Consider the following 27,954-nt stretch of genomic DNA (forward strand, 5'->3'; position numbering starts at 1 on the left):
GTGGCGCTCTCCACATGTAGCGAAACCATAGAGCGAAACAGACGGCAAAATGGGAAAATGTAAGTTTGCGTACTCCTGGTTGGAGGAAGACGAGTTTAAACAGTGGCTGAAGCCTGCCGCTGAAAACACCATGTAATTAATTCTTTCAAGCTTTGTTTCTTCCAAGCTTAGCGGAGTTCTGCTGCATGGTTGTGCTATATTGATTTATTTAACTGCAACTGTTTTTTTAAGTTAAAGGTTTGATACAGATTAAAACTTGAAGCGGCGATGAGGTCTTAAAATATTCTGAAAAGGTCTTTAAAAAGTCTTAAAAAGGTATTGAAATTATCTTTAGGATTCCTGCATATACCCTGATCTACTATAATGTCATATAATATGCCAGGATTTGTTTACGTACGTGAATGTGTAAAGTATCACAAGCAATGTATCAAAATTCCAATGATTTCCGGAAATAAACTTCGGGATCTTTAATAATGAGCTAAACTCTCCTTCCTCTCTATTGGATGAACACGATATGCAGTCTATTCCTCTTTCTGTTTCTACTTTGGAGAAGAGATGAGAACAAATCCCTGCTTAAACTGACTCCGAAATGTTGTGCGTTTTCTCGTAATGGATAGATTAACACGCATAGACATTAGTGTGCAAGGTTTGTTTACGTGACAAATTTTTCGCATGATTACGAAAAAAACGCATACGAATATTTCAGACTTCAGTGTGCAAAGACCTTTAGCCTTGACTATAATGGATGACTGAATCATGTCCAGTCTTGTGTATGTTGTGCATACATGAGTGCGAAGATGAGCTACAAATTACTAGCTGCAGTTCACTTCACATTAGCAACACAAGTCACTGGTGTTACTAATAAGCCCTTAAATTAAATTAAATTAAAAATTTAAATACACTTGAACATACCTTTTGATAGTGCAGGGGATTGTCAATGGCGTAGCAAAGCGTTGAAATAAAATTTGGTTTCGTAATAAGAGACACGCACTCCTGGATCAAAAACTGTGTCTGAAGAAAATGAGGCAGAAAATAAAATATTAAACATACTCAAACGTATAAAAAGGACTACAGATTCTCAAAAGAAAATTCCACAAACCTGGTGGAAATCTTTGCCACTGCTTTTACCATCGCCACTGAAATCCACATGGGAAAAGAGACAGCGTAATAGATGCCGGTCTGCCTCAGGGCCGTGACGATTCACAATCTGAAGAAAAAAAGTGATGCGTCAAACTGTCAGCACTTTCAGCTCGCGGATGAAACTAGCAATTCTAAATTCATATTCTAGGTTCAAAGTGAAGCAAGCCAGCCTGTTTTGACGCCACTGAACTTACATGTTGTATTTCCTGCTGGCTGGCTCTGTAGTTTTTCTTAGTTAAATTGTCCACCAGGTAGCTGATTTGAGACAAAGCCAGCGAGAGCGAGTCAAGATTCATTGCTGGTTGGGGCGGAAGCAGGCGGCCGAGCCCGGCGCAAAATCACCATTATTCCCCTTTAGTCACTTCAGTGATAGGTTACTTCTGTCAGTCCCCCCCCCCCCAAAAGGTGTGAAAAGTGTCCGGTGTCCAACAAGCTGAGTCTCTGTGTAGATGCTGATTCCAAGTAAGGTCCTTCAGTGCAATTCTTAGTTTAACATCTGGAGAAACAATGATAGAACAACAATCAGAAGCATTAAACATTGCTTGAAAATTTTGAAGGGAATCGTACAAGCAAGGACAGATTTTTCCAAATTTAAACACAATGTACGCTTTGCACTACTTAATTTATCCACAAGGTGTCAAGAGGAATTGGGCCTGTCAAAAGCTGATGAAATAAACTACTAAATATTGTAAAAACCAGAGACACCTGTGCTGATGAGAGGATAAAATGATGCTCGAAGCTCGGGTCTAACTAAGTGAAACATTCAAAACAAATGAAGACTTGTTCACAATAGGGCTGGACAGCATGACTATATAAAGTTATAGCGAGACAAACGTTTTTATTCTGTCTATACTGCGACATGTAAATAAGTGGGTGTGGCTAACTAAAATGTTGCTCATGACACTGAGGCCCCATTTACACTAATACGTTTTAGTTTTAAAACAGCGTTTCAGAATGAAAACGATCTGAGTCCACTAGCGTTTCTGAACATTTCTGTGTCTACATTAAACCGCTGAAAACGCACATCACTTGACCCCACACACACTGGCATGCACTGCAGCGTTCTTTGAGCACATACCCATATGAGAGCTGTGCAAGTCGGACTGTTCATCAAGGATCTACCACTGGATCTAATCTCACTATATTTGTGATATTTAATTCATCTTGTTGTCTCTACCAAGCAACATATTCCACGACTTTGGTCTTTTGAATCTATTACTTGTTCTCAGGTAATGTGCTTTGGCACATCTGACTGATTGCTTGCCTTTATTTCCTATATTGTATATAATTATTGTATGTTATACTTTTATAATGGCCATTATTGATTATTAAAACTGATATTTAATGAAAGAGAGGGTACGTTTCGTATTTTCAATGAAAATGAAAGGAGGCAGTAATGTTATAGGCTCCGTTTTGTTATAAATATGCATATAGATGACGGTCATTATGAAGCTACACGACGCCTCAACATTTTTGATGTCTGTTAAGTTGCTAATATTAAAATGAAAATAGGCAGTTCCTCATCTCATGTTTTCATTTTATTGGTAAGATAGTAGAAGAGCTTAGCAAGGATGATGTGAATAAGGTTAAAGAGTACACTGTTGCCTTTGAAGATTTATCTGATGTGTCCTCGCAAGTTTGTTTTCCATATCAAACTTGCAAAGTCTGAACTTACAAGGAGAGGATACAGGACTGAACTGTGTGTTAGCTATAGCCACGCCTCCGTTTTCAGATGTCTCTGTTTTACCCCATTTACACTGACACGGAGCAGCAGCGTTTTCAAACCAAAACGGCCTCTTCAGCGTTTTTAAAATGCTCCGCTTTCAGTGCTTGAAAAGGATGAAGGATTAGAAGTGTACCAATTCTCTTTAGCTTGAAGGCGTAGGGCTAAGGGGAAGGACTAGGTAGCCATTGAAACAGATTTTTCAGGACCTCACTCGAAACCAAGAGGTACAAAAACTTCCCTGAATACATCATCTACAACGTCAGCATGGCTGCACAAGTCAGGAGACGCACAAATTAGTAATTATTTTGTCGTTATTATGAATGTTTACAACAAACAAGCGTATGTCTTAATACATTCATAATGGCGTTCGTGTTTTACCGTCAAGCTTTAAAAAAAAAAAAAAAACCCGTTAAATTTCACTATCTATAATCCACAATAATAACTCCTGTATAGTTAGTCCCACAACATACTTTCACATCTGACACTCGATGACACTTGAATACCCTGTCAGAAAAGTATAGTGGCTGGGAATGATCTTTTTACAGTGTCTGGTGTAATGTTAATGCTATTTTCGTGTGTTTACATAGACGGAAATGGCCACTGTGTAAATACACAGTATAGTTACGGTCTAATTGCCATATTATATCGTTACGATAACATGATATTGTTGCCTTCGGTGATTTCCGAAAAAATAACGCAACTGGAATAACTACAGCAGTCGCGATGACATATGATGACATGTGCAGGTGTTGTAGTGGTGGCCCATTTCATAGGGGTACATTTTGAAGCCCTTTCCCCTTCACACTCTGTTTCAAGGGCCAAGAGGAAGGAATAGGGGTACAAAAATAGAATTGGGATTGGGCCATAATTTGAGGCGAACTTTTATCTGTGATTTAGATTGAGAATGCACCAATGGACCAGTAAATAAATAATAAAAAAAAAAAAACAGACCAGAGATTTTTTGTTAAAAAACACAGTCGGCTGGTTTTTGGTTCTATCTCAGTCTGGATTTGTATTCAAGCAGCACTGCAACAACTTTAAGCCTGGTTTATACTCGATGCATCCGCTAGTTCACTTGAGTATGCGCGGCAAATGTGACATCATCGCGGTGTTTGCGGAGGTTTGCTTTGGATGCGTGCAACATGATTTCGGTTGGCGGGGCGCACGATTTTTATTAAGACTCGAGCAAACAGTGTGCGCCGCGTTTCATTTGAGTTGAATATGAATCCCTTTGAAAAGATTTGATCTAAAACAGGTACACCTGTACAGACATCATTACAGCCATGGGAGAGAAGGACAGTTTTTGTAAAAGTCTGAAAAAACCTAAGGGATAAGTTTGTTAAAACCAAAAAGAAAGGCCATGGCAAAAGTGGAGACCCAGATGGTTAATACACAATTACAGAATGTGTTCTCCACCATTCATTGGTTTTACACTGATGTATATTTTACAATTTTGAATTTAAAACAATTTAATAGTTACAAAACTAAAATGAAGTCACAAATTATTTCTTTAATAACGGGAAAGTAATATTTAAACCTATCGCTTTATAATATACAGATGTCTCATTTCTGGGCTTTATTGGTGATAATGGTCAGGAATGTTGGACCATTATTGCCTTTTTAGCATATCAGAAGAGGACAAATTAGCCAGACAGTAATGTGTGAATTGTTGTGTAAAAATAAATAAATAAATAAATAAAAATAATAAAATAAAAATAAAAAAAGTCATTTTTTTTTAGAAAGTGTACTTTATCACTATTCTTGCCATTATAAAAAAAATATATTTGTAGAGCAACTCATGTTCTGTTGTCATTAACATTTTAATACTTTAAAAGGTGGAACTGTCCGAGATATGAACAAAAGCAAGTGATGCATCAAAGTTTGATTTTAAAAATCTTGAATGATCATAAAAATCTTTATAATCATTAAAATAATTTATAAAAATAGTTTGTTTAAAAATCTTGAACAATATTACCATGACGTGAATCTGAAAACTTTCTACTTCTATTTATCCGTCTGACATTACGGTAGGCTTCTTTTGACCAGCCTCTGTCGTTTTAAAGAATATCACAACAGCGAACACGTCAAGAATAAAAATCCTCGTCTGTTTCGTGAGGTGTGCGCACAGTCAGCGGAGGTCCATTACGTGACGTCAGGCGAAAGTATAAATTAGCCTTTACACTACAAAGTCTATAAAGCTAATGTTAACAGAGATCAAGACGCGTGATGATCTTGATTTACAGTCTGAGTACAGGTGACAGCAGCACCACATGGAAAAGACCGAACACTCATGGGAAAATACAATCATTTGAACAAACTTTAACTTTAAAGTATGGCTGGGCGATATGGCAAAAAAAATTATCACGATAATTTTTTTCATATCAGTCGATATCGATAATCATCACGATAAATGTCAAATCTTTATATCTATTACATTTATTGGATTTTCAGCATGCCAATTGCTTTGTGCAGCTGATTTAACACATTTTGTGAAATGTTTTAGCTGGCTGACAATAAACAAAAGAACAATCATAATTCAGCATTTACTGTTTTCAACAACCAAAAACATTACCTACAAGTTAAATGAATAAATAAAACACAGAATGGTCACAGAATTTTCAGTTTTGGATGAACTGTCCTTTTAATGGTGAGTATATGGTGAATTCAGGGTGAAATATCCTTTAAAGTATAGGCAATTTTATTCAGGGATGCTAACGATTACTTGATGATCTATTGACTGTCAATAACCCTTCAATCAACAGAACTTATCGATGACTGATTAATAAGTAACATTTTAAAGTTTAGTTATGCTTTGCGCTGTGAGATGCGTCCATGCATTACATCATCAGGTGTGTAGTTTTTACTTTATATGCAGTCACACTCTTCACATCGCATACTGCTGGATGCATAAAACACCTGTTATGCGCAGATCTCGGTTATATCCGAGTGTGTTTTAATTTTACCTTACAGACTGGCAAGAATAGGCCTATGCAGACTATCATTTTATAAATCACGCATCATGGCGAGACGTGCGGGGAGCCTCTCATTCACTCAACGGGTTTCTGAGCTCTTCTTCATCCTTCAGACCGAGTTTATTCTTCCGAGGTAACCTAAGAAAACTATCAGTGCCTCAAATAGCATATAAAGACTGTCCAGCTCATGCTGCCCAAACTGCGCATCGTTAATTAATTAAAATGAAACCGTGAAAATAGATTACTGGATTGTTTTGGTGTTAAAGCGTATACTATAGCGGATCTGTTTTAAAGTGCTTCACCTAACATGTTATTCGTTCTTCTTGAACTCTAGAATTAAGTTACACATTATACATAACTAAATTTGTTGCAAAAAGATACCTTTTCAAAGAAAAATATATAAAGTGTCTATTTTTTTTGTTCGTGCCTGCCTTAAACTACTGCGGCTAGATGATGCTTCACTACGTGAGAAATAAAGATTTAATTAATGATCCACTGCTGTTGTAAACGTCTTAAACTTCAAGAATTTTACAAAGCCATGACGTTTTTTTCCCACTTCATATTTTCAAATAATACAATCTGTTTTAAATCACCAACTACCCAATATAATGTAACGCCCACCTCCAAACACTACTCCAGTCAGGCACACGCTGCACTAGCTCGCAAAATGGCTAGTAACGTTAATGTAATCCTCTTATAACCAACAGCGGGTATGGCGTTTGGGAGCACTTTGGTTTTCCTGTAAGTTATGAGGGTGATGGTAAGAGAGTGGTGGAAAAAAAACAATGACAACTGCTATGACAGTAAGCTATTTTAGTGGTAATATTTGAGCATGTCAACTCATTTACAAGGAGAAACGCGCACTACGCAAGTATCCCCGCAGCATTCAGTCAGGCAATTCCTACAGATTCGAACGGGGCAAAACAAATCACCGAGGCGATCGATACATTTATAGCTGTGGATTTGAGACGGGGCTCAAAATTTATCTATGCAACCTTAAAAATATATTTGGGAGCATTTGTGCATACAATTGATGTCGTGCGACCAATTTTTACAGCAAAATGTTCACCACATGCGCGGAATTAGGAGGCAATCACACATTAAGCATCTTTGCACCGAAAAACGCCAAACGCAGCGCTCAGGAATTCTTTAAAACAGTTGTCATGTCAACTTGCTGCAGTAAACAGCCCGCAATGCTTGCCCTGCCTTCAAGCTCTTTTTATTTGCCCACTGCGCTAGAACAGAACGCGAATGGATTGGTTAATTTCAGCTGTCAATCACTCATTTCCAATAACAGGGTGCTACAGCCATGAAAATGTAAAGGTCTGGTTACGAGAGAACGAAAACAACACTGACAGATTTAGTTTTAGAAACCACCTACAGTTACAAATAAAAGCACATCTGATTAGTGATCATGTAATGAATGTCAATCCAACATTTACACATTTCAAAGAGTGGATAAAAGACTTCCTGTGGTTAAAGTTCGCTATCAAAATGGCTAAAGCATTCACCATAATGCCGGTGGGACAGAGTTTTCAGGAAACATTGTTTGCCACTGAAACTACACATTTTAAGCACAAGATGTTCTAACATTATTTAATCCTTCATTCAATCTGACGATGCTGTCAGTCATGCGACTGATACCGCGTTCACCATCGCTAAAGAGCATGCATTCACTGAAATGCAGTCTCATGAAAAGACTGTTACTGCTATAAAGATGACGTATGCAAATAATAAGTTATATGTCAATATCATCTGTGCAATATCAGACACCACAGTTATTATTGTTAATTCAGTTCATCTCATTCACGTCAAGCAGTGTGTGCAGAGTCGGTGAGCGCATGTAGATTTTTGTTTTTGTTAGTTGTGTTTGTTTTGATTAGAGTGTTAATATATAATAAAATCTGTTCATATAAATCGTCTAGTAACAGTGGTCTTAATTTTTGGTGGGTGCGCCTAAATTTTTGAAGTTAGGAGCACCGGTGCTACCAAGAAAAAAAGGGTTCATTTCGAGCCCTGTGAGACCTTAATCGGTAGAGGAAATTTTGGGTTTTAAGAAAATGTTATATGTAATAGAACCCTGTTACATTATTCCTTTATTAGCCCATTTCAATCAGATAATTCCTGCTTTCAGATCCACTAAAATGGCAGGTGACAGTCAAATCAAGCAGATCTGTGCTGTCTGAAGGTGGACACTCATCTTTGTGAAAATAAAAAAATTACTTAATTTATTGAAACCGAGTTCCATATAAAAACTAAATTGTTCTTTTCTTTTTCTTAACTACTACGATATTACATTTTTTTATAAGCAGCTTTTTGGTTTTGAGTATAAAGAAGGATTTGTTTTATTTGCTGCCAAGCAGAAACCCCAGAAGTATAGCTCGATCACTGTTTAAAGTAAAGGAAAAAAAAACAAGATCATACTTTTATGATGTTAGTTTTAATAGATTTAAAAAAAATTATTAGAGTAATCCGCTGGCTTTTTTCTTTTTTGTTGTATTAAAACATACCGAACTGTGACACCACTATGTCGTATGTCGTGATTTTTGTGAACCGTTACACCCCTAGTTATAACACATTAAGCTGTGTTCTGGTCTGTTATAATGACTGTTTATATTTATATGCTTAACCAGCATTACACTACAGTACTCTGAAACAATTTAGTTACTTCTCATATTTATAGTCTATTTGTTTTCATCTTTTCTTCATAATTCCCTAAAGGCCAAAAAGTATTATTTGCACCCCACTTCACCTAAAATGTATTCATACTTTGTTTATTTTGTAGATAACTGACCAAAAAAAAAACCATTAAAATAAAAATACAAATTATACATATGAAATTTGTAACAAAAGAGCATTTTTTTCCAACAAAATTAGGCTTTATGAAGCGGTCAAAAAGGGTTTCAATGTTTCCTGTTACTATTTCGGGCTATTTTATTTTCCAGTCTTATCAGATAACAATCCAAAGTAATTTAAAATTTCACTTTGTGAGTCATTCTTTTAAGAGATTGCAGAGGTTGTTGTAGTTGCCAAATCATATTAACAGGAACAGAAATGAACCGATTCAGATGTACCTTTGAACTGAAGCGTTAGAAAACGTACAATAGGCTTCCATAAAAGGCGCAAATTCTACACAGTTTTGCATCCTTAAAGGGCTCCACAGACTATTAAAATAAAATGGTTTATTGTTGCACAAACGTGTGAGCATTTTAGGGACTTTTCCACATGCAACGTTATCTATTGCAGATAAACCATTAATGACGATACTATCGTTTACAAACTACAGTGGCACCGCCAGTATTTTGGAGCCATAGTATCGCAATACTACCATAGCACCGGTAAACCGTGCAACCCCAATTCATACCGCAAAATAGATCACAAAATACAAAATAGATCACAAAATACCTGATGTTTGTGCAGCCCTAGCCAGTGGTTTGTATAGCAAGTATCTGACCAATCATAGTTAACATAAATCATTGAAAGTTTAGTTATATTAGTTTCCTCAAAATCGCATCACATAAACTATAATCATTCTTAGTTCCTGTGGTGGAAACACGCCAAAGGCCCGTTTCCACTGAGTGGTACGGTACGGTTCGGTTTGGTACGCTTTTATAGCCGTTTCCACTGTCAAAAAGCGTACCGAACCGTACCCTACCACTTTTTCGCCACCCTTTCGAAAGGGTACCAAACACGAGAAACGGTTCCAAAAGGCAGAGCTAGACGCGCAGCTGAACGCTACTGGTTTACAGAGATATGTCATTCGCTTACGCAACAAGCCGGAATGAAAACAAAAAAAACGCCATATTTAAAATACACGCACAGCCGAGAGATTACAGCGGAATTATTTATACATATAATAACAAGCCATGGTCGATCTGGGCTCAAACAAACCTTGTCGTCGTCGTCTTGATAAACAGCCACAAAGCCATGGAGTAGAGCAGATTTACCCTGTGCCGCGTAGTTTTTTTACGAGGCAGTCTGAAGTGCGAGCGGTTTCGCTTTCTTCCTTGTGTTCGCTGCGCGTCTATATCTGAAATAACAAACTTCTTGAGCTGATGATAATAATGTGCGCTTGATTATTGACGTGCTTTTGAAACCCGATCCTGTCAGACACTGACAAACGCCAGAGTGAAACGTGGAAAAAACAAAGGAGAAGCCGGAAAAAAAGGTGCACATTATTTTTTCAGCAAATGTGAACAAACTGCCTTGTTTAACTGTTATTGTTATCACCTTTTGGACTAATATGAACTCAGAATGATGGAATTGTTCTCTAACAGAGGCTACATGTGCTGCTGAAGATTATAGACACAGATGAGAGGTTTACACTGACTGTAGGCTTTATATTGTGTTGTTTTTGAACCTAAATACGGCCGAAATGTCTGTTGTGTGTAGTTCTTTTGTAATTGATAACATATCGGAGACTGTAAGGGGCTGTATGTGTTTATATATGTTCATTTATTTAGTTATTTAATATAATTACAAACGTTACAGTAGGCTGTTTCGCACTGTCATTGATCTGCAGTTATAATCAACTCATGTTCATAGAAAGGTTAGTAATAAACATTTTTACACAAGTATTTATGTGTAAAGCATCTGTGTTGTGAGAAGTGCTTTTCATATGATATGTGAGCGACCTGTACAGCTTTATTGTAGACATTTCCTACAGCGAGAATGACGTCGACTGAAACTTTGTCATACACCACGCCCACCAAAAGGGTACCCTTGTTAGTGGAAACGCAAGCTTGATAAAGGTGACCCGTACCAAACCGAACCAGTCAGTGGAAACCGAGCCATAAAATGAGTACTTTCGACAATACTTTTAAGGATTATGAGAACATGACTACTCCAAAAACTCACACTTGCATACTTAGGCCCAATCCCAATTCTATTTTTTTACCCCTACCCTTTGGCCCTTAAAACAGTGTGAATGAGAAGGGCTTCAAAGCTCAACCCAAAGAAATGGGACAGCACTACAGCACCTGCACACGTCATCATATGGCATTAAAATCTCTTGCTTCATATGAGATCAGACGACCGCGACTGATGTAGTTATTCCAGTTGTATTATTTTTTTTATATTTATCTTTAGGAAATCACTCAAGGCAACAATATCATGTTATCATAATCATATAATGTGACAATAAGATAGCAATTATATTGTCATTTACACTGTGGCCATATTCATCTTTGTAAACACAAAAATCAACATTAACATTATACCAGACACTGTAAAAAGATCCTTCCCAGCCACTAGATTTTTCTGACAGGGTATTCAAGTGTCATCGAGTGTCAGAATGTTGTGGGACTGCTATACAGGAGTTATTATAATGAATAATAAATATAGAGCGAAATTGTGTTTTTTTTATTTTAGCGTTTTTTAAAGCATAACGGTAAAAACGCGGTTATGAATATTAAAATATATGCTTGTTTGTTGTAAAAATGTTTTAATAATGACAAAAAGTAAATAAATAAATGTGTGGACCTCCTTACTTGGTGCAGCTATGCTGCCGTTGTGGCTGGTGTATTCTGGGAAAATTTCTTACCCCTTGATTTCAAGTGTGGTCCTGAAAAATTCAGTTCGAAGGGGAATCTACCCCTTCCCCTTATGGCATCAAGCTAAAGAGAATTGGGACACCGCTACCCCTCGCTTTGTGCATTCACGTGAAGGGGTAGGGGTGTCCCAATTCCCCAGTAAGGGGAAGGCCTAAGAGGTAGAATTGGGACTTAGCACCATGTAATTCACTGTCTAATACATGATGAATTTTACATGTGTCTTCATTACACTCAGAAAGTACACCTCATGCTTCTTTCAGTTAATTAAGTGCATCTTCTGCGCATTTAAATAACACCTTTTCAGTGTGAACATTATTTACATGAAAAATAGCACAGAATAATGCGTAGGTGCAGAAAATGTAATGACATGCGATTTAGTAAACGCGGTCAATATTTATTTTCTTCAACATACTAAAATATTTATGAAAATCTCAGAGAAACCGCAAACTGCAGAAAATTTCTTACTTTCACTTAAGTTTTCAGCCACTTTCTGTTTTATTTTTATCGCGCTGAGGGGAACAGAACGATACAGCTGCAAAACCGGAAGTCATACCCCCTCAGTCGCTCACAGGCCTCAAGCAAATAAGCACAAACCGAGTAAATAAACTTTCCGTGTTTGAGGTTCATGCAATACTAAATGACACAACTGTATAATAATGAGTATAATAACTGAAGTGTGACGTTTAGTAAACTAATATAAGCAGGTGTGAATTGTACAACTCAAATTAGTATTTTCAAAACAAAGTGCTTCCTTGAAACAATTAATATAAGCAATAAAATAAAAAACTCAAGTAACCGCTAAGATCAGCAGAAGCTAGCGTTATGGGTTCGTTTTCAAAATGCTAGCCACAAAACCAAACTAAAGACCGACGCATTCAGTAGATAATATAAACAACCCAACTGTATAACAAATGTTAAGGTTATAACCAATATATTCACAAGCTCGTAACAAACCTTTGGTTCAAATCAAACACTCCCAGCTCGGCTGTGGAAAACACCGTTAGCAATCCTAATGCTAATTTACCTTAAACTAAACTTTTTGTTTAACGTTACACATTTAAAATGTACACAATTATAACCTAAAACACACAACCCGGGTGTGTTTATTAGCCAATGACTCTAATCATCTCAAAACAAACCCTTTCTGTATTTTAAATCATAATTTCTGTCAGATAAAACAACAGTTGTGCTAATCCAGAGCATGCTAACAGCTAGGCTAAGCTAACAGCGTAAACCTCATTGTTTCAAACGGTGACGAGCACTTAGCCTGTTCCCGACATGCTCACCTAACTGACAGGAACCTGGCTTCTGGTTTGTTTAGGACATTAAAGTTAGAAATATACAAGAATGGTTCATATGCATCTGCAACCCACGGTGATCTCATGCAAGTCAAGTGCTAGTAAAACACTGGCACACACTTCTAGTTCTAGTAAGAATATCTGGCAGCCTAACTCTTGTAAAGGCGTAATAAATGCACTGGTAGTGTCGTACTACATGTTAGTAAACATGGAAGAAAATGTAAAGTAGTGTTAATGAACATTAGCAGCTATGCAGTTTTGCATATAGCCACACTGCTGTCTTCCCGGGCCTCACTCAACACATTTGTATGGTTGGAGAAACCAAACTCGGAGTCTAAATCACACCAGTGATCATGTAGCACCAACACGAGCCCTGGTCATGACTAGACGGCTTTCCAAAATTAATATCATTTATATCACTAACCGAACTCCTACGGGCCGTTACAGATATTCCCACCATCCGGCGCGTAGGGCAGGTTTGCTTTTTAGGAGTTTTTGGCCGTTAAACAAGCAAGGTAAGCTACACGCTAACTAGCTTACGTTAAATTAGCCGAGCAGATAACATATGATAACCAATTCATATCCCCTGCGCTTTGAGGGATTATAGCGCAGAGAGAGGACGCGTTACCTCGATCCTGGAAAATTACGTGCGGATGATCATTTTCGTCGTATTTCTTCGTTCTGATCTTGACGGATAAAAGGTCGCTTTCTCCCTCGGTTCGGTTTGGATTTTTCAAAATAAAATGGCGACTGTCACGGCACGCGCGCGCACCCAGTGCGGTGCTTATTGAGCTCGCGCACGAGCTCGCGACTACGCAACATATGAAGTGATGCGCGCTGCCACCGCGCCCCGCCTCTCCCTGTGCGCACAAACACTATAAAATGATGCAGATCTGCGCAAATGCGAACACACACCTGTTGCTGTGTGAACGGATAGACAACAACATTTGTAAGTGAGTTTTGTAAGAATGTGCTTCTTTTTTTGATATAAACAAGAACAAACATCTGAAAACACAATTCATTGAAATAATACATCGAGTGTATGTAACTTAACATATTGAATGCTGGCCCGTAGCCAGCCTGGTGATAGGGATTTTTTTTTCCTCAAAAAGTGGACATTTTGCAGTTATTCGGCTCATTTTCTATGAATTAGGAGGTTTGAATACTGCATTCTTAATGATATTTTAAGCATTTGTTTGTTTAAATAGCTTTTCATGTTGATGTACCAAAACATTTCCTTTAAGATTTTGAAAAAAAATGGACTTAAAATACTAATTTATTATATGATTTATCATTAAGAAAAATGCCTTTTTTAAATTATGTTCATTTATTTAGGCAAATAGCAATCTGGCCAGCACGTTCAACTTTCCTCAGTTAGCATTTGGCCATTTGAATAAATAAAATAAGTAATAAATAAATACAATTATAATGTAGAGCCTCACAATTTTTCTCTTGTAAAAAAAGTTGCATTGAAAATTCATGGAAAACAGTAGCCTGATTAGTATTAAAATGAACTTTAATATGGGCCGCCTTTGTTTCATGAATAAGGTCTAAGATTTAGAATAAAAGTTAGTTGTAAAATGTTTTCTTTAAACAACAATACAGTAGGTCAGTAGTGAAAGATGACTTAACTTTCGTCAGATTGTATGTTTTCTTGCACAGATGTTGGACCCATGAAAAATAATTGTTTGCATTGGCCAGAACTGATTAGCGGAACTGCCGGCAGCCATCAGAGGAATCCACTTGGTCTTCTTCGATGGATTATTTTTTCAATTTATGATAGAATAGCAGTCAAAAATAGGACAAATGAGGTCAAGTATGGGCCAAATTGTGGACCTTTGTCAGTGGGTGGTGGGTCTTTCAAACCACGCGAACCCCTTGGCTTTGAGCCTGGAATGTTTATCAAAGTTGTAGAAAAGTATGAAAATTGGTGTTTGCTTTGATGTCCACAGATTTTTAGCCCATTATTGATTGTTTATTTACTTGTGTAAAATTATATTTATTTAGTTTTTAAATTAATTTCAGTAATATTATTGACTGATATGAAAATATTCATGATTAATTTACAAAACAGTTTGTAAAGTCATATTTTCTGTCTTTTAGTAGATATACTATAGAGACTTGCTTTGTTCACCAAATAAAGTGGATCTAATTGAATTTGCATTGTAAACATGTAATAAAAGTTTGAAATTTATTTTTTTATTTCATATATCAAGTTTTTAGTTATGATTCACCCAAAATCATTCCGCAAAAATAAGCAGATTTTTACCAAAATTCTCCAAAGAAATAGCAAAAAATGCCCGCAGATTCTGTCTAGCCCTACTAAAAGGTAAAACAAATAGCCTACTACGGAAGTCAATGGTAACAGTTTCCAGCTTTCTTCAGAATCTTGTCTTTTGTTTTTCAGAATTTGACTTTTTTTAGCTTTGGGTGAACTATCCCTTTCGGTTTTGAGCATAATTCTGGCTAATTACAAAAAAAAATTGCCTGGGAATTAATCTATAAAACTAATACAATTATTTAACTTTGCATAACTGTTTCCTTTTATCTAAATAAATGTATATGTAGAAGGTTTGGGAAATGTTTAATTTTATATATAGATTTCATAATTTTATGTAAGTTGGCCCACGATAACCTTTGATTTGGCCCACCGTTCCATCTGAAAAGAGAGGAAGAATGATGGGAAAGTGGTTGGGGTGAATTACTTTAACGATCTTTGAGCTACAACAAAGCTAATAGAAATTATTTTGAATATGATGCCACAAGCTTGGCACACCTGTCCTTGTTTTTTTTTTTGCCCATTCCTCTTTGCAGTACCTCTCTCTCAAGCTCTATCAGGTTGGATGGGAAGCGACGGGGTACAGCCATTTTCAGATATTTCCAGAGATGTTAAATAGGATTTAGGTCTGGGCTTTGGCTGTGCCACTCAAGGACATTCACTGAGTTGTTGTAAAGCCACTCCATTGATATTTTGGCGGTGTGCTTTGGGTCATTGTCCTGCTGGAAGATGAACCGTTGCCCCAGTCTGAGGTCAAGAGCACTCTGAAGCTGGTTTTCATTTAGGATATCTCTGTACAGTTCCTGCTGCTGAAAAGCATCCCCACAGCATGATGCTGCCACCACCATGCTTCACTGTACGCATGGTATTAGCCTGGTGATGAGTGGTGCCTGGTTTTCTCCAAACGTAACGCCTGACATTCACTCCGAAGAGTTCAATTTTAGTCTCATCAGACCAGAGAATTGTGTTTCTTATGGTCTGAGAGTCCTTCAGATGCCTTTTGGCAAATTCCAGGTAGGAATTGGCTTCCGTCTGGCCACTCTACCATACAGGCCTGATTGGTGGATTGCTGCACAGATGGTTGTCCTTCTGTAAGGTTCTCCTCTCTCCACAGGAGAATGCTGGAACTCAGACAGAGTGACCAACGAGTTATTCACCTCCCTGACTAAGGCCCTTCTCCACTGATCACTCAGCTTAGATGGCCGGCCAGCTCTAGGAAGAGTCCTGGTGGTTCCAAACATCATCCACTTACGGATGATGGAGGTTACTGTGCTCATCGGAACTTTCAGAGCAGCAGAGATTTTTCTGTAACCTTCCCCAACCTTGTGCCTTCAGACAATCCTGTCTCGGAGGTCTACAGACAATTCCTTTGTCTTCATGCTTGGTTTGTGCTTTGACATGCACTGTCAACCCTGGGACCTTATATAGACAGGTGTATGCCTTTTCAAATCATGTCCAATCAACTGAATTTATCACAGGTGAACTCCAATTAAGCTGCTGAAAGATCTCAAGAATGATCAGTGGAAACAGAATGTACCTGAGCTTAGTTTAGAGCTTCACGGCAAAGGCTGTGAATACTTATGCACATGTGATTTTTTTCGGGTTTTTTATTTTTAATAAATTCGCAACAATTAAAAAAAAAAATTTCCACATTGTCATTATGAGGTGTTGTGTGTAGAATTGAGGAAATAAGTTAATCCATTTTGGAATGAGGCTGTATCATAAAGTGAAACACTACGAATACTTTCCGGATGCACTGTATATTCAGTATGGTATATATTCGGCCCACAGATCTCAATCAAGTTTGGTTTTTGGCCTATTATAAGAAAAGTTTGGGCACCACTGCTATCGATAAAGAAAATTAAGATGTTATTTTTTTCATATTTCTCTTCTACCAAGTCCTTGTGAATCATCAACGAAAAAAAAGCCAAACACGAAACCTAATTTTCACTCGTAAAACTTTTAATATGTACAGGCCACATTATACAACTGAAAATCCCAATTTCTACAGCTTAAGCCGTGGATTACAGTGTCACAAAAATGTTCAACCAAATCATACAACCATATAAAAATTTCAAACAGCTGAATGCAGTGAAAAAAGGAAGGACACGCCATGTACAAACATGTAATTGATTGCAAGACCAGAAAATGGAAAACACAAGCGAGAATGCCAAATAAATACTGTACAAGTACTGCATGGTACAAACCCTGCCTGCAGGCCAGCAACGTTTCAATCGAGCACATTTAGATACTTGCTGTGTTGAAGAAAACAACAATAAAAACAGTGTAGTGTAACATAGCGAAGGCAGGAAGAGTTAGTGCAGTGCGCCGTTATTTCATAGACCAAAAACCCTCAAAGAGAGCACATCGAAATCAAACGTCCGACTGAAATACACATGCACTTTGGCTCAAATCCTGCTCAAACAAATAGCACCATCATTAGCAAGGGCAACAACATTAGGTGCTACATTAATGGCATTGTGGTATGAAACAAACCATCATAAAAAGCCACGAAAAATGGCATACAGTAAGAATACTGTGTTCAATTCCGTACACCTTTACACTGAAGCCCTTCAGAGAAAAATCCCGTCTGTCAGAAAAACAGGCTGTGTGTGAGCCCTGAGCTGCTAGATTTGTATTGAAATCAGTTCGTGGAAGCTTCTGGAATGTGCGTTATTGCCTAAAAAGCTTTGTAAAAATGCTGTAAAGGAGAAAATTATGGATATTTAATAAGAAATTTCGTTTTTTTTTACGTTTTTTTTCTATTTTTTCGCTGTCTGGATACCACAAAACCTGACTTCTATGATTAAAATATTTGGCATTCATCAAAGGGAATCCAAAACCTTGAGCTCAAACAATTACCTGAGGTCTTTCACACATACAAAAACAAAAGCCGAGTAAACTACCTCCAAATCACACACATATATATCTTACAAAATGCCATATTTCAATACACGCTGTTGGTACAATTGCGGGGAATTTTTTTTTCTTTTATAAAAAATAAATACTCTATTTTTTTCAATTCTTTGTTAAAAGACGAGTAGCCAAATACATTTCAAATGTAAAAAAAAAAAAAAAAAGGTAAAAAATTCTTATACTATACACAGCACCAGGTTAAAACAGTGTTTTAATGCTTTCCAATTCACAGAGGCAGCGATTCGGAAACCAGATCTAGTACAAAAACCAGATTAAAAGTCAGAATCATAATTTGTTTTCTTTCTTTTTTCTTTTTTTTTAAGGAAAAAATCACCTTGAGGTAACAAAAATGTTGGCCAGGTATTTTGATTTAACATTGGCTTCTTCTTACACAACACATTTTGTTCTTACCCACAATGCAATACAGATACGGATGACATATTGTGCACAAACATCTAAATGCGCTTCAAAACAGACCCCGAATGAAGAACGAAATAAATTCTTTCATCAGTAATAAATACGTCTTTTAATAACAGCACCAAAACATTGGAATAAATTAAAGAAATTGTCCTGGTGTGAACGATGAGCCCACTAGATGGCGACAGAGGACCAAAATGTACCTAAACTACCCAAAATATATCAAGATGAATACAAAATACACTTTACGTTCTCTCAAAACGTTTGTACGTTTTGATTGACAGGTAGTTCTGGGTGACTCTTGAGGCAGTGAGTGCAAACTTTCGTTCAATTTGCGAGAAAGTCGGTTGAGATACTAAAATATGAAGACCAAAGTCAAGCACCTTTACGAAATCAGTCCATCACTTAGTTAAGTCGACATCCTCATGCGTTTTTGTTGAGAAAAAATTTGAAAACCTTAAAAAGCGATGTTTTTCAGTCATGCTTTCCTCGTTTCTTTGGATTTATATTAGCAAAACAGATCATTCCATAGCTTTAGGTTTATTGGTAGCGAATACCAAGCTTTTCTTTTTATTTTTTTGACCTGCCGTGTTGACTCAAACACACTTGATACCCTGTCACCTTTACACACGCATAGCATCCGGAATCTTCTGCCATCATTGGAACTACACAAAGAAGGGTTTGTGTCTGCTGAGTTTGAGAATCTTGCCCAGTCGCTGTTTAGCTGTGGCCATGCCCTTCTTAGGACGTTTACCTACAAGAAAACAAAATATTAAAGATTAAATAAATAAAATAGAAATGGGATTAAAAATTAAATATAAAAAATGATAAAAGAAAAGACAATTTACATACATTTTGTATTTAATTTTAATTAAAAAATTACTAAATAATTTTATAAAGCTGTAAATAATTCAAAACAAAAACGCCACAAAATGTAAAATAAAATACGAAATACAACACAATTACTGTAGTATTATGTTGCTATGGTAAGAATAAATAGAAAAAAAAATATTAAAATAAAAGTTATTCATAATAAAAAAAAACATGTATAACTATAAATAAAAACACCACAAAAAATGATCAAAACACATAAAAAAAATACAATTACTGTATTATTATTTTGTTATGGCAAAAATAAAATAGCAACTCTAAAAAATAGAATAAAATAAAAGTTACACATAATAAAACAAAAGAACAAACTAACAAAAAAAAAATATATATATATAAAAATAAATAAATAAAATCGGACATAAATAAAAACAATAATTATATTTTGCATTAAAATAAAAAATAATAGAAAAAAACAACACAATTTTTATTTTATTTTATTGAATATATTTCAATGTGCAGACAAAACAGTATTGCTCCGGTACCTTTGGTGGCCTGATTGCTGACTGGTGGAGGGTTTGCGGCAGGCCTCTTGGACGGGTGCAGTGGTGGTGACAGTGAGGTCTCACAGTACTGATAGGTCATCATTGGGCTTTCCCTGTGAGCTGGAGACTGTGTGCAACTGCTCCACGTTTCACTGCTGCTGCTGCTGCTGCCCTGACTGTCCATGAAGCTCTTGTGCTCCTGGATCCTGTGCTGGAGTTTGCTCGAGTGACATCCTCCCCCTGAGTGCTCACGTGCCTCAAAACCCTCCTGAAGAACACACAAATAATGACTGAAATAAAACGCCAGCTGATATAAGTCTGCATAATCTCTCCCATAGAAAGCTAAAAATCGGTTTTAGCGCACTTCGCCTACTGCAACTTTCTGATTGGTGGAAACGTCTTTATAGCATTATGGGTAATGTAGTTTTATTCTCAATTCTGCCTCATATAGGACAGTTTTAAATGTAAATGGAATAGGTTTCACAAAACATATCCAGCATATCAGTTAACCTCAAATCTCACTAATACGCTGTCTTTAAAGGTTTATTAGTTAGGCACTGGTATTGATTGGTATGGTATAATTTATGTATTTATATTTATTTATTTTTAAGATAGGCTGGTATATAGTCCGGAAGAGAGAGAGGATGAGACTGAGAGATGTCTAACCCCTGAAGTGCAATGGCGACTTATATCAGTGCACTGACCACAAGGCTATAGCTGCCAAGCATCGAACTGACACTGGTATCAGAAAAACAAAACCCAACCCTTGTTGCATTATACACAATATGAATGTGTGGATCTGTTATAAAAGTCATTGAGCAAGTTACCTGTGAAGAATTGCTGTCTGAATCCTGATTCTCCTCTCCTGATGCAACCTTCTTTCTGCCTGTAAATGGAAAAAGAACATGCAACAATCATCAAATTAGCACTAATACCAACTATTAAAAGAAGAAGTCTTTCTTACTGTATTCAGGTGAGGTGTGGTTGGTCCGAGACCACCAGGATTCCTGTGAGCTGCTGGGGTCTTCTGTTGGGTGAGAATACAGCAGTCCTGCAACAGCCAGCATTCCCTGGATAGCATCCTCCTCAGCACTGGCCAAGGTGACCGATTCACTGCAACATATGATTTGAGATTTAGATTTACACATGCATGACTCCAAAGTGTGTCCCAGCATGCATCGTGGCCCCTGTTTTCAGCTGGTACGAACATATGTTCATATAGAGGCTCTTTTAAATGCAAAAGCAAACGGGTTGAATGAAAGACTGAATGGGTTTTTGACCATCTTTGGAAGGGGTTGAAGGAGGACAGATTTAAAACATCGCAGTTATAGCACAGTTTGGTTCGGTATGGATAGGTTTTAGGGGCTTTTTCCACTGCATTTTGTACCTAGTACTTGAGCGAGGTTCCAATTTCAATAGTTATCAAAACAATACTATAGTTACCAAAACATGACAAGACTCCAAACCCACTATATTTAATTGTATAGTAAATATATATTGTTATATAAAAATATATTGTTGGTTTGTGTCCTGATTTGTTTATGTTGCGCAAACAATAGAGTAGAGATGGCGCAACTATATTGCTAATTTCACCCATTTTAAGTAGCGCAAAACGAACCAAAGTGATTAAATTGACAAAAATACACCTTAATACCAGGTAAAAATTAAAAAGCTAGAATTTATATACAGCTCCTGTCATCCCTCACCTTTTAAGACATTTTTCAAAACTGCTAATTCTTTGCCGGGACTTGTGTGTATCCATAGTGAAGCTAGAGCAGCTTTTGGTGTTACTTTTGTCGTCTCCAATCCTCTTTATCTTTTCATCGTCCTCTTCCTCTGAAGAACTTTCAGATTCCTCCTCAGAGCAGTTCTTTTTCTGTGTGGATAAGAAAGTACGATTAAACCTAACAGACTGCATGTGTTTCCTGTGAATGAAGGGAAAGCTCAGCATACCCGTGTAGTAAACTCTGCATCTGATTCAGAGTCTGAAGAAATGTCTGAAAGTACAGATTCTCTGTTCCTGAGATCTGAACCCTCTTCATTACTCATATCTGCAACAAAACACAACGTTTCAGTGACACAAAATTTTGAGATTTCATGTAGTAGCTCAGAGAATAAGTACCTAATTATATCTATCTATCTATCTATCTATCTATCTATCTATCTATCTATCTATCTATCTATCTATCTATCTATCTATCCATCTATCTATCTGTCTGTCTGTCTGTCTGTCTGTCTGTCTGTCTGTCTGTCTGTCTGTCTGTCTGTCTGTCTGTAATATGTGCTATGACTCATTTATTCTAAAATGACTCAAGTAGCACAACCAATGCAAGCATAACATGCATAACATACTAGGGGTGTGACAAGATGCTTACTCAACGAGACGTGACACGAGATTGGGTTTATGAAAAAAAGACGAGATAATATTTTTATACAATTATTTTTTTGGAATTCTCAAAGATGAAATGTATGAATAGAGCAGAATATTCATTCACTGAATTAGTGTAATTCAACTGAAAAAAAAAAATAAAATAAATAAATAAAAATAATAAAAAAAATTAAAAAAAAATTAAAAAAAAAAAAAAAAAAAAAAAAAAAAAAAAAAAATCACAAAATGCAAAACTATTTAGTTGCTTCTCAAATAAACTTGTAATGAATGTTGTTTTACTTCTATTTTATTGAATTATGCCATAAAGGACATACAAACACTGCAAAATATCTTGCTATAAACTCTGAAAGACAGGACAAACTCTGAGCTACTGTATGCAAGGATGAAGTAACGACTGATAGGAGAGAATTGTTTTAATGGAGTTTGAATGAAAAGAAAACTTCAGTTTTTTCCGCATGGCATAAATGATGACGATGATGACGGATGTGTGCATCTTCAGAAGTTTACCGTGTGTGCGCACACACTCGGAGGAAATGTGGTGTTTAACTGACTTGGTAGGTGCAAAGAATAGTGTCGAACAGCTGTGTGTGTATGGAATATCCTGTCACAAAATGCGGCAACAAGTCCTACACGATTGTAATAGTTTGATTATGGAGTTTACATATCAGTACTGCACTTCAATAATGCGATTAAAATAGGAATACTCCACATCTTAATTCGATTTGTGTTTACGTTGATTATAAATTTAAGCATATCTAAAGAACTATTCCATCATTTGGTTAAATTGTGTGGTAGCAGTTGTGGCAGCCTTTGTTTTTGGACGCAGCAACCTTTGAACTAAAGTGGTTATGTCACACCCGCCCAAGCAAACGAGTGACACGATACACAGAGGCAGCCTGGGTTGCCAGGTGTGTGCAAAGCACTCGATTTGCAGTTAAAATACAATCCTACCTCCAATCTTCAGTGCTAAATTCACCCTCATGATCCATCATAACATCACAACGCACAAGACAACTTTTCACCTCAACAAGAAATCGAGTTGCAATTTAGTCTCGCGACATCTCATAGCCCGAGATCTCGTCACACCCCTATAACATACACATAGGTGAGTATTTGTCTTGAATGGGATTGACGTGTCACTATTCACGTGTGTGTTCAGCATACGTCACACAAACTGCTAGATTCACTTGAAATAATTTTATTTATAATAAATCAATACTAGTTCAATACTAAATTGAAAATCGTTTGGTTTAACTTGAAGTTTTGCATATAGAAATAATAATAGTAATTTAAAGAATAATTGTTCATCCTGGTTAAGAATTTTAAGAAAGTAGAAAATGAAAACTAATTGAAAAATAATTTATTAATAATTTAATATTTAATATTAAGTAATAATTTAAGTTTTAAAAACGTTTCACTGTTAAATTCAATTACTATAAAGTTTTTTTAATTTTTAAATTAGTTTTGAAGACCTGAAGTTTGAATTTTTCCTCTAATAAGACAATAAAATGCTGGTGAAGTGATTCTCAGGATTTGAACTCCTCTGTTATACAGGTAATTGAATTTTTACAACCACATTCCCCGATTCCGTCAGTAACATATATAAACAAATTTAACTGTAAAGCTGATATTAGCATTATTACTGGTACCTGTGAAGTCCTTCACTCCTCTGGCTACAAGATGACGTTTATCCTCCTCTTTCACTTGAACATGCACTTCCTGTTCCTCCTCTTTAGGGATCAGTTTGATCTTGAGCGAGTCCCTCTTCACGTCTCGGCCTTCCTCCTCTTCCTTTATCCTTGGTCTTTTTTCAGCAACATGCTGCCTGTTATCTCTGCATACACAATCAGAAGGGAAGATTTCAACAATAAACCAAGGCTAAACTAAAAGGGTTCACAACGGATAAATATCTAAATGTTTAATCTGAAATTATTATTAAAAAAAATATCAACACTGTTCAAATTTTACGATGTCACATTTCTGGCTGGAAATGGAGTAAATCCATGAAAGAAAAAAACAAACATAAAGCATGCAGTTGCATTAGGTGGCGCTGTGGAGCTTGTAGTGAAAATAGGTTCACTATAATGCAAAGCTGTTTTTTCTCCATTTGCTTTGTGCTAAAAGCTTTTTTGTTATGTACTTTTATTATTTGTACACATTTTAACCACTTGTTTTGTATAAGTTTATTATGAATCTAGTGTAATAAGCTCTATACAGTTTGGAAATATGGTAAAAACTAAAACTCCCTTAAACTTTCAGATGAAATGATTCATAAAAATGCTCAAATTATATGCTACAATATTGCGTGGCCGATAAACGATATCATATCCAATTGCAATAAAATGCATGTCGATAACAATGATAAGCTCTGCACATTTTTACTTGACATTGATTCAAAGAACACAGCAGAAATATGCAACAACAGAAATCTATAATTGTGTTGATATTAGAGATTCATCAAATTTTTTGTCTGCGAAAATAGCTGCGTCACCCAGCATTGTTTAGCATGGTCGTTTCACTTTCCCACCAGCAGTATCCGCCATTAGTCACTTTAATAGTGGAAGCGTCAACAACTTATATCGAAATATATATCGTTATTGTTCAATACAGAAAATAATCATCGAGATTGCATTGCTGCCATATTGCCCAGCCCTATGCTACAAATACAGCAGCTTTTGCCTAAAGGAGTGACTCTCAAACTTTTTTCCATTAAGTACCACCTCAGAAACCAATTGTCTCTCCAAGTACCACCATAATGACCAGTATTGATATATAATAGTGTAGTAGACCTAATTAAGCACAGTTTAAAAAATGAGGCAGATTAATGCCTATTATTAATAATATTTATTATTGTCAGCCACTTTAAACATAAATAGTTTGAACATTACCACTACTGTTCTTATAGGGAAAAAAACGTCAATGTTTTTAAAAAAAGTGCTTATAAAAGTTAATAAAAAATGGTAGGCCACTGTTCTTAAAGTAAAAAGAAAACCGCTGTACTTAAATGTATTGACATATAGTCTGTTCATCAAAATCTGGAAATGTTGCTTGGACCTCATAAATATAGACTATATGTCATATTCATATATAAACCATTTTTTGATCGATTTTGAAATAGGAGCATGTACATATGACATATTTGTGCAATTTTGAAAATCTAAACACAACCCCATTTGTATATTTTAAATAGATGATTTGGAATAACATATTTAAATCTGAAATTAGATTGTTTACTGCACATCCTTTACAGTATGTGTATCAGAAAACTGAGTGATTACATGCATAAATACGGTGCTTGAGCAATTTATACGGGATTTATCCATTCATACGTGTGGCATATTCGTGATTTGAGATCACATCTTAGCGAACCGTGGAGTTTGCGTTAACCACACACAGAGACTAACTTCAATTATATTCTAGCTACAAGCTTCCAACATAGCAAAGTTGCTCGAGTCTATGTTCTGTGTCCCGCACCATATGAATCACATCCAAATTAATTAGCCTAAATCTGAGGTAACAAACTAAATCAAAATCCACGCTGTTTTATAGACCTTTATATATCGAAAACATGCATTATTTTACACACAATTTAAAACATTTGTAATGATTATTTTACTTATGGTGTAGCATGGGGAAATTCTTGAGTTTGCAGTAACTGAAATGCCAACAGAACATCATTGGTCTGCAAAAGCGCTTCTCTAGCGCATGTGTATTTGCTCTGCAAGCGACGCACGCTGAGTGGATTGATTTTTAGCATCTGATTATGCGACGCACTAAAGTAAACATTCTAAGCACATTGATGTAATCGTTTGCTCCAGAGAACAGCCAATGCTGAGTGTTCATTTTCTTTCTTTTATTTTTCAGCAATTCCTCTACGTACCACTAGAAGGAAGCCCGTGTGCCACAGTTTGAGAACCACTGGCCTTAAGTATGATGTTCGTCACAGATTAACAGGGTTTACCTCACTATTTGTCCATTGCACAGCACCAGACGCAGATCATTTTCCAAACTGCGTTCTGCTGCTGCGGCTGAAGCTGTCGAAACCTTATTGAACTTGCCGTTGACTTTCAGGTTAAAGGAGGCATCCTGAAAAACAATCATTAAGAATGATTAATCCATACAGATGTATCCATAACCCGAATAGCATTTATGGATGTCAAAAATCCCCCTTACCTCCTCATAAGGCCCCATCTCCAGTCTTTTCAAGACCTCCTGCGTGTGCTGCTCATAGATGTCCAGGTGTGAGGGAGCTTTAGGGCTGTCTGAGTGTTGATGATTATGATGATGATGATGGTGGTGGTGGTGGTGGCGATGATGATGGTGGTGGTGGCCACGGAGCCGTCTGGCGGCCCTGCGTGCGTGAGACCCTCGCTCGTGTGCTGACCTCGTGGAAGGACAAATGGAGCTTTCTTGAAGCTTCATTGGCTTGTTTCCACAGTTCCCATTCTGGTACTCCTTAGGTGTGAGAAACAGCAATGAGAGTTAAATTACAAAAACTTTTATGTTTTTAAATCTTCAGTAAATGCAGTTGACAGCATATTGAGATTCAACACAAGAAAAGATTGAATGTTTTCTTGAGTTTGCTAAATTTGCTAAAATGTAAAGGTTACTTTAGTTTACTGGAGGGCCGCAGCTTTGAAGGCTTTGCTCCAACCCTAATCTAACACAGCTGATCCAAATAATCGAGGTGTTTAAAAGAGTCATGAACACCTTCATTAGTTGGATTAGCGGTGTTTGATCAGGCTTGGAGAAAATCTGTGCAGAGCTGCGGCCCTCCAGGAATTTAAGACCTATCCTTTAGTTACTTTTTATTAGTTACTTTTAATAGTAAATTTTAATAGTAAATAGCAACAATACTTTTCCAAATAGCTTTGGTATTACTTGTTTCAGTTTGACTTTTTCCTTTTTGTTATTTTGCACATTGCTCAAAAGGCTGTTCATGTTTTGTAGACAAGTCTTTTTATTGATTTTTTTTTGTCATTCCATCCATAACAAACTGAAGATCTTAACACAGCAACTCAAACAAGAACAAAAAAGTAGATAGTACAAAGTGAAAAAAATAAATAAAATAAATGGGGCGGATGGGGGATTGGGGAGTTTACACTACCTGACAAAAGTATTGTCGTCGATACTAGTTGAAAGTGCAACAAATAATAACTTGACTTCTAGTTGATCAGTTGGAAAAGTGGCAGAAGGTAGATTTTTCCTATGAATCATCTTTGGACTGCATCACAATCATCACAGATACTGCAGAAGACCTATTGGAACCATGATGGACCCAAGATTCTCATAGAAATCAGTCAAGTTTGGTGAAGGAAAAATCATGGTTTGGGGTTACACTCAGAATGGGGGTGTGCGAGAGATATGCGGAGTGGATGGCAACATCAACAACCTGAGGTATCAAGACATTTGTGCTGCCTATTACATTACAAACCACGAAAGAGGGCACATTCTTCAGCAGGATAGTGCCCCTTCTCATACTTCAGCCTCCACATCAAAGTAGGTCAAGGTCAAGAAGGACCAGCCCAGTCACCAGACATGAACATTATTGAGCATGTCTGGGGTAAAATAAAGGAGGAGGCATTGAAGATGAATCCAAAGAATCTTGTTGAACTCTGAGAGTCCTGCAAGAACGCTTACTTTGCCATTCCAGATGACTTTATTAAGAAGTTATTTGAGTCATTGCAGAGATGTATGAATGCAATCGTTCAAGCTCATTTTGGTAAAATAAGCGTAATCTAGAGGCCTTTGCCCTTTATACAAGCCACTTCTGATACCAAATAATCAAATAGAATTCAAGTTATTATTTATTGTTCCTAAAACTTGGATAGGCTACAAGACAGTTATTTACAAATGTCAGGTAGTGTACAATTCAAGCATTTGGAATAAATCT

General features: G+C 36.6%; 2 protein-coding genes across 2 annotated transcripts in view; both read right to left on the bottom strand.

The window, feature by feature from the left end:
- The window catches only part of cnot1 (CCR4-NOT transcription complex, subunit 1), a 28,769-nt gene extending 15,334 nt beyond the window's left edge, over positions 1 to 13,435 (bottom strand). Inside the window, exons 1-4 of the mRNA XM_056451898.1 lie at positions 13,317 to 13,435; positions 1,335 to 1,636; positions 1,100 to 1,207; positions 913 to 1,011 (exon numbers count right to left, since the gene is read on the bottom strand). Coding sequence (XP_056307873.1) covers positions 913 to 1,011; positions 1,100 to 1,207; positions 1,335 to 1,436 — 309 coding nt within the window. The 5' untranslated portion in view covers positions 1,437 to 1,636; positions 13,317 to 13,435. The remainder of the gene's footprint in view (positions 1 to 912; positions 1,012 to 1,099; positions 1,208 to 1,334; positions 1,637 to 13,316) is intronic.
- Positions 13,436 to 16,907: 3,472 nt separating this feature from the next.
- The window catches only part of kdm7ab (lysine (K)-specific demethylase 7Ab), a 59,627-nt gene continuing 48,580 nt past the window's right edge, over positions 16,908 to 27,954 (bottom strand). Inside the window, exons 12-20 of the mRNA XM_056451966.1 lie at positions 26,235 to 26,516; positions 26,023 to 26,147; positions 23,711 to 23,895; positions 21,626 to 21,723; positions 21,379 to 21,548; positions 20,637 to 20,785; positions 20,500 to 20,558; positions 19,673 to 19,940; positions 16,908 to 19,053 (exon numbers count right to left, since the gene is read on the bottom strand). Coding sequence (XP_056307941.1) covers positions 18,965 to 19,053; positions 19,673 to 19,940; positions 20,500 to 20,558; positions 20,637 to 20,785; positions 21,379 to 21,548; positions 21,626 to 21,723; positions 23,711 to 23,895; positions 26,023 to 26,147; positions 26,235 to 26,516 — 1,425 coding nt within the window. The 3' untranslated portion in view covers positions 16,908 to 18,964. The remainder of the gene's footprint in view (positions 19,054 to 19,672; positions 19,941 to 20,499; positions 20,559 to 20,636; positions 20,786 to 21,378; positions 21,549 to 21,625; positions 21,724 to 23,710; positions 23,896 to 26,022; positions 26,148 to 26,234; positions 26,517 to 27,954) is intronic.

The sequence above is a fragment of the Danio aesculapii genome, chromosome 25, assembly GCF_903798145.1.
Source record: "Danio aesculapii chromosome 25, fDanAes4.1, whole genome shotgun sequence".
In the NCBI taxonomy this organism is placed as follows: Eukaryota; Metazoa; Chordata; class Actinopteri; order Cypriniformes; family Danionidae; genus Danio; species Danio aesculapii.